The sequence below is a fragment of the Podarcis pityusensis genome (genome assembly GCF_964106645.2).
Source record: "Podarcis pityusensis genome assembly, chromosome: 10".
Taxonomy (NCBI): Eukaryota; Metazoa; Chordata; class Lepidosauria; order Squamata; family Lacertidae; genus Podarcis; species Podarcis pityusensis.
Window position 1 is genome coordinate 33,468,417 of NC_138035.1, and position 12,487 is coordinate 33,480,903.

A 12,487-nucleotide genomic window follows, 5' to 3' on the forward strand; every position below is an offset into this window, starting at 1 on the left:
GATCTCTGTTTGCCCCTAAATAATCCCCCAGTTTTTATTGCTCTCTGATCGTAAATAAATCTTTCTTCTGTTTGGGATTTTGACTGGTTGACTTTGTAGGCTCAGGGGGTATTCCTCTCTCATACGGCATTACTATTTTATGTTACTTGTGTAAACCAAGGACAGGCTGGAGTCACTCTGCAATTACGAGGGGATTACAGGTATAGTTGGTGCTTGTTCATGTCCTGGTTTGTGGTTATCCCAGAACCTTTGGGACCTTTCTGACCAGAGGTTAAGGTTCAAAGGAAGTAATGGCAGTAGAACTCCTAAGGAAGGTGGCAGTCCTTGGAAGTTGGTTGCAGTGCAGCAGTGATGATCTGACACATTCTCCATCAAGAGCTCCAAACAGAGAGCTCCAGAATAATGTGTAGTTGGCCTTCAGCATTTCAAATATCAAGTAAGGAGGGTTGAATAGAAGAATCTTTGAAAGCCTTATAATTAAGAATCACAGTAAATATATCTCTTGAGTCACTTAAACCAATTTTCTCCTGCTATTTCCAGGGAGAATCAGCAGCGTTTGCAAGCTGACTTTGCTGAGATGATAACCAATTGTCTTCTGAAAAAGCAAACAGAAGAATTTCAGGTGCGAGAGATTACACGTGTGCCTAGTTGTCGCAAAGGCACTCTGGAATACCTGCAGTTGGCTACAGAAAAAACCAGTACCTACCTGTAAAACTGAATAAAGAGCACGACCCAAGAATCCCTGAAAGTTAGATTTAAATAATATAAGACAAATTTTACACAACCTACATATTTGCAGTATTGTATGGGTGGATTGAGGACAGAAATGTGATCCTACCTTTGTGAGTCCTCTGTAGTTAATATTCTGCGGGAAGAACATTCTTTCTACTACATTGGCAAAACTGCAAATGACTCAATGCAAGATGCTTCTTGATGAATTGGAAGCTTTACCAATATACTGCTTCCTAAAATTGAGGAGGAAGGAAACAGGGCAGCTCCCTTCACATCCAGTCTGGTGCTTGTGGGCTAAAGTAGCAGTGAAGGAAGACAGCAAAGCAGGCACCTGCACAATGCAGATACCATTTTTGCACTATGATAAAGGTATAGTGGATGTCAGAGGGCAGTCCCATTCTTGCTATAGCCACATTGTCATGGATACAGCTGGAGTGAGGTCTGGTGTAATTTAGAGGTATGGGAAGACTGCATCTGACAAATATTCTGTAAGCCACTTTGAGAATTGGGGGAAGTGTTTTACATAAAACAAATAAGCAAGCAGTACATGCGCTGTATAAAACTGACTACAGGTCACATTCTAGCCAGTGTAAAGTTTTATAGTCACGTTATACTTCAATTATTAGAGACCCATTTAAGCCACAGTCCATGGGTATAAATATGCTAAGCCAGAAAAAAATGACATTTTGGATAACGTACCTGAATATATTTGGCAGTAACCCTCAATATCATGGGCAAAGGCTGCAATGGAACAAATAACTGAAAGCAGAAAGCAGTTAAATTGAACAAACTCCATAGCTGTATCATATAGTGTGATGAACATTTTTTTCATCTGTATTTGTCACTGTAAATCATAAACTGAAGCTACAATGTAATAGCACATCTATTTCGCCTTGACAAGAACTTGTAATTTAGAGAAGTGTGAAACAAGAAAAGTTGCTTTGTTGTGAAATAAAGTACATCTATAGCTGAAAAATCTTGTTTTGGTTTAAGAAAACAAAACCATAACTACATACACATGTCACTGTTTATTAGTAGGGCTTTTATCCTTAATACCTGAAATAAGGCATACCAGCACTTCCTGTGGGTAACATCTGTAGCAGACTGCATTCTTCCTGCCACAGGTTCCATGTAAAATCAGTTTGGGGCAGAAGTCCAGTGTGGATAACTCTTGAACTAATGATCTCCTGACCCACATGTGAGCTTACTACAGGGAAATTAGAATGGTAACCATGGGTTTGTACACATCATTCTACATTCATATACTCACCATTTTGGCTCCTTGCAACTGAGAACAGAACAGCACCTTCTCCCACACAGCAGAAAATCTATTTGACCTTGAGTTGATTTTTTCCCTTAACCGTCATGAAGTTGGGGATTAAAAATACCTTTGGAACAAACCTTTGGAACAAAAATATCCTTTGATCTTGCCTCTGGACTAAATCACATGATTGCTTGGTGTCTTTAGAGTGGAACTTTGATAGGAGACTCTTTTCTTTATAGAGCACATGACTGGGATATTTTCTCAGAAAATGCCAATCCATGTGCTGTTTGGACAACTGAAAATGCTGGGTGTCTCACAATATAACAGCACAAAAGAGGTTTGTACACACAAAGATACTATAGAAAGTAATGCTTTTTCTTTTCATGTTTAGTGAGCTATGGATTTGGATAATCAAAGAATGGTCTTAAACTTGAGAGGTTTCAAATCCCTACTTAATTTGGTAGAACAATAGTTGTTTTCTGGTGTGGTGTGTAAAATTTAGAAATGATCTCAATTTGTTACAAAATGGACTTTAAAAAGAAATGAAACTCCAACACCAACATACAGTATTACAGAGAAGCATGGCTACCTGCAATTTTTGTTTTTCTCATAAAATACAAGTTTAGCTTTCCAGAAAGTTATCCCACTCTACAATTGTAAGAATATGAATTTCCATGCTCTCCAGCCAATGGGTAACACTACCTGGATCTGGCTTTACTAGCTCTTTCTCACTTCACCACCTAAAATTAATCTCAAGTCTTGCTAGCATGTCAGATGTTTGGTATCTAACAGCCAGCTAACCTAATTAATAATACAGTCTGATGGAAAGAAATAAGCCCCACTGAGTCCAATGGAAATTACTCAGTGCAGCTGACTTCCAAGTTACAAACCACACACTTTGGCACTTTTCATCATACTGTTCAGCATCTTATCCCCACCCCCGATTTTTTTCGGGTGGGATATTTTATCACATTTTGTAAACTACCCTGGTCTGGAAACATTGCAGAAAGATAGCATCCGAGTCTTTCATCTATTCATTCATGTGTGTGCGTGTGTTGTGCTTGCCTTACTTACTCACAGAGTACTGTATATAGCCTGAAAAACAACTTTGGAGAACTTGAAATACTGTACCCATATTTTTCACCACTCTTTTAACAACACCCCAATAAGATCTAATTCCGTATAATGTGATCTCGATCTCTTAAGCACGCCTTAGTAGGGTTTGGAAGGGTGGTTCGTAACCCACTTTTAAAACACTTTATTTTATCCACCCCGATTAGCAACTACCACAGGGAAGCGAAAGCGCACGCGGGGCGAATCCCTTCGCGTTCAGTAACTCTAGGGAAACCACAAACCGTGCGTTTCATTCACAGCGAAACGCCTTCTTTGCAGCTGCGCCTGACTGGCCTTCAGCCTCCCTGCACAACTAATAATAATATATACAAAGAAATGAAAAAGGCGAAAAAGCCCGGGCCGGGAGAGGAGGTGGATGGCGACGTTCCCGGTTTTCTAATCCCACCCCGCCAAGCCTGCTAGGGCGGGCCTGTTGTGGCTACCCCGGGGCAGCGGCGGGGCTGGCAGAGGGCGGGCCATGCCCTGACCGAGGACGCCAAAGTTGCCAAGTCGCGGGGCCGCCTCCGTCTGAGACACAACACACACAAACACACCAAGCGCGACTCGGCATGGCCCGGCTCGGCGGCGGCGGCGCCTCTTTCCCGCCCCCTTCCTCCTCCTCCTCCTCCTCCAGCCGGTGGTGGTCCTGTTCCTGGGGGCTTTTCCTTCTCTGGGCCGTGGCAGAAACTCGAGCAGGTGAGAAAGACCACAGACGCGTGTCTGGAAAGTGCCCGGGAACAGCCTGCTCAGGCTCGGTACTAGGATACGTTTAGGGGAAACCCGGTTCCAAGGGAGGAGGGAGGGAGTAGCAGCCGGACACCTTTCTGGAATAGGCTGTCTCTTGTTTTCACCCCCCGCTGCCCCTTGCTGAAAGAGATGCAACATTTTAAAAAAATGCTCACGGAGACGCCGCTCGTTCGGAGCTGAAACGGCGCCGAGCGCTGATAGGTCGAGGCTGCCCAGGTTCTAACATTTGAAAAGCAAAGGGGCTTCTCCTGGAGGAGTCGGGGGTGCATGGCATCTCACTAGGTTGCTGTGGGGCTGCAGGGTCTCCAAACTCATGCAGCTGTTTTGTTCCTCAAGAAAGACCCCATGTCTTGTCATAAGAGGATGTGTGTGTTTTTGTGTGTGTGATTTGATTGATCCCAAAATGAGACATCTCCTCCAACCACCACCACCATCAATGGTAATTTTACTCTAGACTACAAAAAGGCGTTTTTCCTTGTAGTTGTAACTTTTAATGTTCGTACCTTAGCGGCTGTCAGGCCACATGGATCGAAAAGTGGCATCCAACAGTAAAAAGAAATGCGGGCATAAGCTGCAGTTAAGCAAAGCTGCTTGCATAGCTTGCATAAAGTCTTCCACCCCTCAGCTGCTCATTCTAATAGTCGGAGAACAAATTGTACACAACACTTAAGGGATGTGAGACACCATCAGGGCACTCTTGTTTTCTGAATTATGAAAAAGCCTCAAGAGCCCACATCAAAGCTTGGAAATATTAGCGTTGTAGGAGCTATTGCCTTGGAGATGAAGTTGTGTTTTTTGTACTTTTAAAAGAAGCCTTGCAAAATAGAAGAAAAGCCACTGATTCCAATATTAGCATACTGTACTGTGTTAATGTAAAGTATTTTTATAGCACATCGTCATCATAACTATCACATGGCATTAACAATGGTGCTTGTAATCTTGGAATATATTATTAAACTGTGCATGAATCAGTTGAAGCTATGAATTAACGATGTTGCACAGTCTTCAGCTTTAATGAGAGCTGAAAGAGATGTGACAGCAGCCACATATATACCTCACTTGTGGTCCACCATGCAAATTGGCCCATCTGTGTGGAGAATCAGAACACCAGCAGATAATATGTACTGCTGGTGTATTAATTCTATGGGTGAATGGGCAAACTGGCATAGTGAATTTGATTATACATTCAACCAATACAGTTTACTTGTGGCCACCATCTATTCTGGCAATTATTAGCTGAAGTTGCTGCAACTCTTGCACAATTTCTGCCTCAACATATTCCCCCCTCCTGTCTCTATTGTTTTAAATCTTTATTTAACATTGCCCAAACAACTTGGACGCACCTTTAGAGCTGCTGTCTTCAAAAAATAATCTAATATACAATATTATGGCATATCAACATATTTCCAATGGCCATATTATTCTTATGTCTCACTTTGTATTTCCTTTGAAGGGCATGCTAACCTTTTGGATACAGGTGCATGCCAACTCCAAAAGCCTGGCTTTCTCAATTTTCTGACAGTAAGAGCTGTTTGACAGTAGAATGGACCTTTGGAGGTCCCTTCCAACTCTTTGATTCTAAAGCTTCAGCAGAGACATAGACAATGTACACGCTATAACTTTAAAGCATATTTGAAGCACATTAGTTGCCTCAAATAATTTCTGGAGCTACAGTTTAAGGGTTGCTTGGAACTGTAATTCCGTGAGGGGTAAACTACTGTGCCCAGAATTCTTTGAGGGGGAGAAAGTGCTTCGAAGGGTGTACATTACTGCAGTAGGACTAGAACATGGCAAAGAAGTCATACAGTAGTCTTGAAAAAGTTGTGCTTTCACAGCACCTCAGAAAAAGGAAACTTCAGCAACTGGATGCTTCAGGGAAGCCCACAAGTACGTAGGATAGGAAACCTTTTTCCATTTGTTCACCAGTTACCCCTCTTTAAGGGACGCAGGTGGCGCTGTGGGCTAAACCACAGAGCCTAGGGCTTGCCAATCAGAAGGTCAGTGCCTGCGATGGGATGAGCTCCCATTGCTCGGTCCCTGCTCCTGCCAACCTAGCAGTTTGAAAGCACGTCACAGTGCAAGTAGATAAATAGGCCTGGAAGCTGTTTGCCGTCTCCCTTGGCCAGTAAAGCAAGATGAGTGCCGCAACCCCAGAGTCATCTGCAACTGGACCTAATGTCAGGGTCCCTTTACCCCTCTTTAGCGGATCTAATTGCAATCATAACCATGATGAGCCAATATAAATAAAGCTACAGAATGCTTTGAAGCCAGAATTTGGCAAACTCAATGTTGTACAAATGTAGGTAAATGGATAGTTAGCTGAGCTACTTAAATGCTCAGTGAAATATCTGACTTGGCACCATCGGTCATTTCTGCCTGTACATCCAATTTCCGAAAGGGTACAAAAATTTTGTTTAATGTGTACAAATAATGTAATAATAACAGAAAGGAACTATGCATTTCTGAAGATGACAAATGTTAAGCTTGTCCTTTAACTTCAGGGTGTTGTTTTTGTGGCAGAAAGTGAAACGGGTCGCTCTGAGCAAGTTCTGCAATTGTGGCTACTCAACAATTCAGAAATGGTTTCCTCTAAAAGGAGATAGGGAAAGGGAAACCATTTAGTTCCTTTGCTGTCATAAGTTTTAAAAGCAAATAGATTTTGGGAAGAATGATTTATGGTCATGTTTTTGAAATCAAAATTGACACTTTAAAAAACACAACTGACCAAAAAGGAAGATTTTAAAAGGTTTTTTTTAAAAATAAAATAAAAATAGTTCCCCCCTCCCATTTGTTAGTGCTTATTTGAAGCACTTGTATATTTATCTGGATAGGGTTAAGATTACCACAATAAGCTGAAAATAAGTGTCAAAGTAGTGCTACCATCCTGAACATAGTTCTTTCTTTAGTTTATCACACTTTAACATACATGTAGATGGAAAACCTGCAAATGGAACATTGTGACTTGTCTGGTATGCATGTTGTTATCTCCTTAGGTCTCATTTGTTGTCCATTCCCTTTGAGTCTAAGGGTGATGTTTGCAATTTTTCTTGTTTTTCCATTTTTGTGTACGCTTTGTGTCTTTGCATAACTTTGCACATCTAGATAAATATCTAGAGGGTGGAAAATACATGTAGAATATGCTTAGCTGTGCAATTCTTGCCAGAAAAAAGTGTCCACGCCCTTGCAAGAAGAACTAGAGGGAGGATAGAAATTGAACCACATTAAATTTATGCTAAGTCTAGATATGCAGCTATTTCTCTGGCAGGCATCCATGCCTTTAAAAATCCAAAAAGTGCAGCTTTCTCCATCAGTATGTCTTCATAGGAAGAAAAGCTGTACCATTTGGATTTCTGCCTGCAGGTGTTAAAAGCACAGGAACCCTGCTTTAAAAAAAAGGTGTAGGAGATCTATCTATAAAGCAGTGTACCTTAACAAAACAAAACAAAAAACAAAAAAAACCCCCAAGCCTGCATTGATGTGCACTGTTCTGTGGCGCTGTTGTTTGGTGGTTTTATTTTAGGCTTTTAATGTAAATTGTATTTGTTTTTAATTGTGATATTTTTGTAACCTACCCTGATGCACAGTCCTTCAGAAATCCTGGCACATCCACGCTGAGGTCTGACCAACATGGGCAGCTGAGCAGACAAATCACCTCAGCTCTGCCTCCCTTTTATACTTTGCATGCTGATTGCAGCATCTGGGCTTGACGAGGCAGGTGACCCTCACCTGCTCCAAGCCTCCTCCAGTTGAGGAATCATATACAGTGGTACCTTGGTTTACGAACTTAATCCGTTCCAGAAGTCTGTTCTTAAACCAAGGTGTGCTTCCCATAGCAGTGGGGGACTCAGTTTACAAATGGAACACACTCAACAGGTAGCGGAACATGTTCTGCTTCCAAGGCAAAGTTCACAAACCAAAACACCTGGGTTTGCAGTGTTCTTAATCCAACTTGTTCATAAACTAAGCCGTTCTTAAACCAAGGTACCACTGTACTTCTTCCCAGAGGTAGTGAGCCCCACCTGGCCAGGTAGGGAGCTGGGCTGTGGGCCCTTGTCTGCCTGAGCCTTCTGGAGCACTCCTCTTACTGTTCCCTATGCCTCAGAGCCTGCCATATTTATGGAGATAGGAACCTCTGATGCGTCCTAATGCTCTGATTCCTGTGCACTGACTCCCATCCCCTTGTCATCCTCTGTCACCCCGCGGGTACTTCCTACGCCAAACTCTCCTTCCCCACCCCCATCCCAGTCCTGGCTACACCCTTCGCTGGGATCTTCTTCCTCTTCCCCATTGTCCTACTAGTTCATGGCAGCAACTTGAACTTAGTCCGGTATTCCTTCCTTCCTTCCAACCTGAAAATATCTTTCTTAAGAGAAACTCATTAACACATGTTGATTAAAATTAGGTTGCCCTGCCAGTTAAAATTGCCTCAGGCTGAACCTGAGCTGGCTTCTGTAGCTGGCCCTCCCTTGTCTGTGAATAGGCATTCACTTCTGAAACAGAAGTACCAGAGAAAATAGATGAAAAAATACAAATAGACTGTTAATATAGATTTGCCACCATTCAGCCTATCCAGCAAATCACTGCTGTGTCAGCGAAGCAAGATGGCAAATGTTTTAATTATAAATACTTGGTTGGAAAACAGACCTCTCACGCCTGATAGACATTATAAATTGTTATTATCCCACATAGTAATTTTGGTTTTGGGGATCAGAAAATAAAATAAAAGAGAATGCTTGCTGTTCTTAGGTTGCCCAAAAGAAGCAACATCATCATTTTGAAATGGAAGGCAACGTGAATTGCTCAGCCAAACAGTTCTGCCTTCACAGGAAATGTTGAGAAAGTTTACTGTAGTTAAGTTGCAGTAGCTATAAAAGTTAATCAACAGACACCAACCATATGTAAACTGTGTGACAGTTCAGCTTTGCCAGACAGAAACATCAGGTAACCTTGAGGTGCAGTTATAAAGCTGGCAACAAAATGACCCTCTGAATTTAGTAATAACAATAAGTTAATTACCATTACATCTACAAGCAGAACTTGAGGGTTGGGAATTTATATTGGCTAGTCTAGTTTTATCTGGATGCATTTTCTTCTGTTATTTTCATTTTTCTCTTATTGATAACTTTTCAATCTATTTTTAAAATAAGGGTTGGGTTTTTTTAGAAGATCTTCTCAAAAATGCATGTTACCATAAAAAAACTTTCAAGTCAAAGCTGAGTGCGTTTTAGTGTGTCTGAGGCCTTATTGGTCGTCCCATATCTAATTGCCCTAGTTTGTTGTGCCAGTTGGGTTTTTTTTTTTTTTTTAAGTTTCAAAGGTTAAGAGGCTTTTTAGTAATACAGTTCAGTAAAAAGCCAACAACAATGAGAAAACACCCATGGTATTTGTGGTTAAGCAGGTGTTGGTTTACCTCATTTTCTTGCCTCCTTTTCCTCTAAGACTTTGCTGTCACAGTCATCTTAACATTTCATGTTTTCTTCTTTCTTTCTTTCCTCACCTTCATTTATAACTGCTCAAATCTTGCCTGGTGATAGCCTGGAGGCAAGAACACATCAGGTTATGCTTACAAGCAATTATAAGCAGATTGAGAGTGTGCTGTGTGTGAGTTTTACACACAAGCCTTAGACTGGGACATTGTTGTGGTAGATGTAAAAGGAAAAACGTTTCTCTTCAACCAGGCATTTGGCTGACTGACATTCTATGTGAGGAGGTTATTGGTTTGTTTTTCTATTACCGTGTATTTTGTATTTTTATGTTGTGAATTTCCCAGGGATCTTCAGATGAAGGGCAGTATGCAAATTTAAATAAACAATAACAATAATAATTTGCACAGTCATGAGCTCCTTGGAGAAAGTATGTGATGAAAGTGAAACAAATAAAGATTCACTTTCAGTCAGGTACTGTGAATCTGAAGTTATCTGTAGCTCTGATTGGCACAAGTTATTTCTTTAGTTTTTGAGCTAATTTTATGAAAATTGGCCAAAATCTACACTTCCCAGACATTCCAGCTATTTCCGTCCGCTGTTTACTACAGTTGTATCGCAGCTATGTCTGAGTTCTGGATCTATGGCAGCCCTAATCTAGAGGGTCACAAGTGAGTCAGCCTTGGTTTAGGAGCAAATTTGGTGTGGCAGGACTCAAGACATAGACTGTTTTCTCTTCACTTCTGGGAGAGCTTGCTCTCATGTAAAAGCTATGTTAAATTATCATCATTCCATCTATTTTATTTAGGAATCAACTGCATTGTTGTTAACATAGCAAAGCAATCAAACCACAAACATCATCATACACTGTTTGGTATATTGTGAGAGAGCGAAGGAAAGAGAGATGTGTAAAATCAACCCAGGGTCCCTCACCGTTCTCTCTGGAATAAGAAAAAGATTGCAACACTGGTCATAAAAGACTTAAAACAGTTGGAGGCTGGAGTTGCTTGAACTGAACAAAGTTCTATGCATGGTTTATTTAACAAAAGTTGCTGAGAAACACTGCTTACTAAGGAGAAGTTATCAAATTGTTTCTTGGAATGCTGTTGGCTGATAAACTGAAGTGCTTCTTGGAAAGAAAACCCTGAACTTAAATACAGGGGCCCGCCATTTTGTGCAGGGGTTCCATTCCTGGGCCCTATGCGCATCAGGTTGCTAAAGCCCCATTACATCCTGCCCCTGTTCTGCCCTCTTCTGGGTCCAAAAGCACACATGCATCACTGCCTGTACTTGCTATTAAATAAGAGTTGCCTTGAAGAGTAATTACAACCTAGTAGCTGGAGTGATTAAAAGAATGACCTGCAATCCTGTGGACTGGGAAGGTTTACATCCTGAATATGAATCTCAGTTCCTCCTACGATGACTCCCAATTTCTTTGTGTTCAAGGACATATTACCATACACCTCCTTGAATGGACCTGTGAACATTTGTTCTGCTAAACAAGATCCTAAGTAAAATATTTCAAATAAATAGGTTAGTTGAAGAGTTTCTGTTGTTGTCATGCTGTGTTAAATTGGATGCTCATCATCCAGGTTTTGCTCTCTGTGTGTGTTGTCTTTGCTGAGATTGTGGCTTACAATGGAGACTAGAGGTATCGATCAGGACCTAGGAGGCAAGGTGCTGTTTCAGGGGAATTGACATCTGTGGCATGTTCCTTGGAGGCGCTGCTGGTCTCCCCCCACCCCTAGGGAAGAAATGAAGGGGGCTGCCCTCTGGGATCTTTTGGGTTCTGCACCTGCCCAGCATGATTCAGAGCACTCGTCCCACCGCACAATGGTCTTTGATTCTCACTTCAACCACCAGGCAAATTTGATTTGATTCCTTCCTACCACCACTTGTTCCAAGTCTAGTTCGTCGCTAACCCGCACCCCTTCATGACATAGATATTCACTCCCCTCTTGTTCCTGATACAAATCTTTATTCCCCACTAGTTACTAAATTAGATCTTCACTCACCCCTACTTTCCTGGCATAGAGGACCCTGCCATTTTGGGGTTCGCCTCAGGTGCAAAAATGTATTGGGCCAGCCCTGGTATCAATTCAAATAAGTTTATCACTTTGGTTTACATCAGATTGTATCCTGCAGCATAGCAGCTAAAGTCTGGTTATATTCCTAGTTAAATGGGATAGATCTGGTTAACACTACAATTCATTATTAGAAATAGCTGTTGAAGGTTAGCAAAGGCCTTCTGTGGGCGTCCGTGAACAAGCAAGGCTCATATGGAACTTATTTCCAAGTATAGTTGGTTGTTTGTGTGTGTTTATGTATGGGTTTTTAAATAGTAGCATATTTCACAATGTTTAAGATAAAAGCTCTCAAGTGGTTTTGTCACATAAAATGTGCTTCCTGGTGTGTGAAGGTATTAAACTGAAATGCTGTAACAAAGAGCATACTAATGAGAAAATTAGGTACAAGAATACTGTGGAGATTGGAAAATGCAGATGTTGAGAACAGAGAAAGTAAGTTACCTTATTTCAATCAGATAGGAACATTTTCATAGTGGTAAAAGAAACTAGCTTTTTATTTGCTATGTCAAAGTGTTCAGGCAAAATGGTTTCTTGTAGCTATCAGTGTGACAGATTATGCCTACCTTGAAGCAGCATAAAATTACACAATCATCCAGAAATAGTTCAAAGAGAATAATTCAAAACCTGAATTTGTGTGTAGAGAGTAAGTGCATGGTGCCTATACATCCTCTGGTCTTAACATTTATTGTTCGACATTTTTATGTGAGTGTTTATCTCTGACTGGCACAAAAACATCTTTTTCATTTCCTTTTGAAGTCTCCAAGGCTGAGCCATGGATGATGCCTTTTGGTGGAAATACTTCAAAATCTGAGCTTTAACATCCTTTAAAGTGGTTTTGTTTTTGTAAAGATCATGCATTTCCTACATTTTTGTGCTACAAATAGGCCAGAGACTTTAGGAGAGCATGGGGGGGGGGGGTGCAATTGAAAGTGGGAGGTATGAAAGCCCAATTTAGTGATTGAAAATCTTGTTGCAATTCTTACGATTGAAGCCACTGTTCCTTTTGGGTTGTTTTTTTAGGGGAGCTAATTATTCTTAATGTTGATATATTCTGGTCCTGGAAAATAATGGCCATGTTACAACAAACATAAAAGAAAAAAATATCTGTTCTCTAGCTCTAA

At 41.1% G+C, this 12,487-nt stretch overlaps 2 protein-coding genes and 1 long non-coding RNA gene across 8 annotated transcripts in view; 2 read left to right on the forward strand and 1 right to left on the reverse strand.

The window, feature by feature from the left end:
* The window catches only part of GUCY2C (guanylate cyclase 2C), a 50,253-nt gene extending 48,537 nt beyond the window's left edge, over nucleotides 1-1,716 (forward strand). For 2 of the 3 annotated variants that reach the window (XM_080971237.1, XM_080971238.1), the window contains one exon: nucleotides 541-1,716. In XM_080971237.1, the coding sequence (XP_080827363.1) occupies nucleotides 541-712 (172 nt within the window). In that variant the 3' untranslated portion in view covers nucleotides 713-1,716. The remainder of the gene's footprint in view (nucleotides 1-540) is intronic. The other variant, XR_013976903.1, reaches the window with a different exon arrangement.
* Nucleotides 1,432-10,812, reverse strand: LOC308457454. 2 transcript variants are annotated; one of them, XR_013976908.1, is made up of 4 exons: nucleotides 10,639-10,812; nucleotides 9,267-9,391; nucleotides 6,985-7,049; nucleotides 1,432-1,491 (listed from the first exon to the last, which is right to left on the reverse strand). It is a non-coding gene; the product is annotated as an uncharacterized lncRNA (long non-coding RNA). The 2 variants fall into 2 exon arrangements; XR_013976909.1 differs by lacking the exon at nucleotides 10,639-10,812 and having other exon boundaries at nucleotides 9,267-10,197.
* The window catches only part of PLBD1 (phospholipase B domain containing 1), a 29,385-nt gene continuing 20,445 nt past the window's right edge, over nucleotides 3,548-12,487 (forward strand). Inside the window, exon 1 of one of the 3 annotated variants that reach the window (XM_080971247.1) lies at nucleotides 3,548-3,805. In XM_080971247.1, coding sequence (XP_080827373.1) covers nucleotides 3,679-3,805 — 127 coding nt within the window. In that variant the 5' untranslated portion in view covers nucleotides 3,548-3,678. Of the gene's footprint in view, nucleotides 3,806-4,140; nucleotides 4,296-11,719; nucleotides 11,799-12,487 lie in introns of those variants that run through there. The other 2 variants (XM_080971246.1, XM_080971245.1) reach the window with 2 other exon arrangements.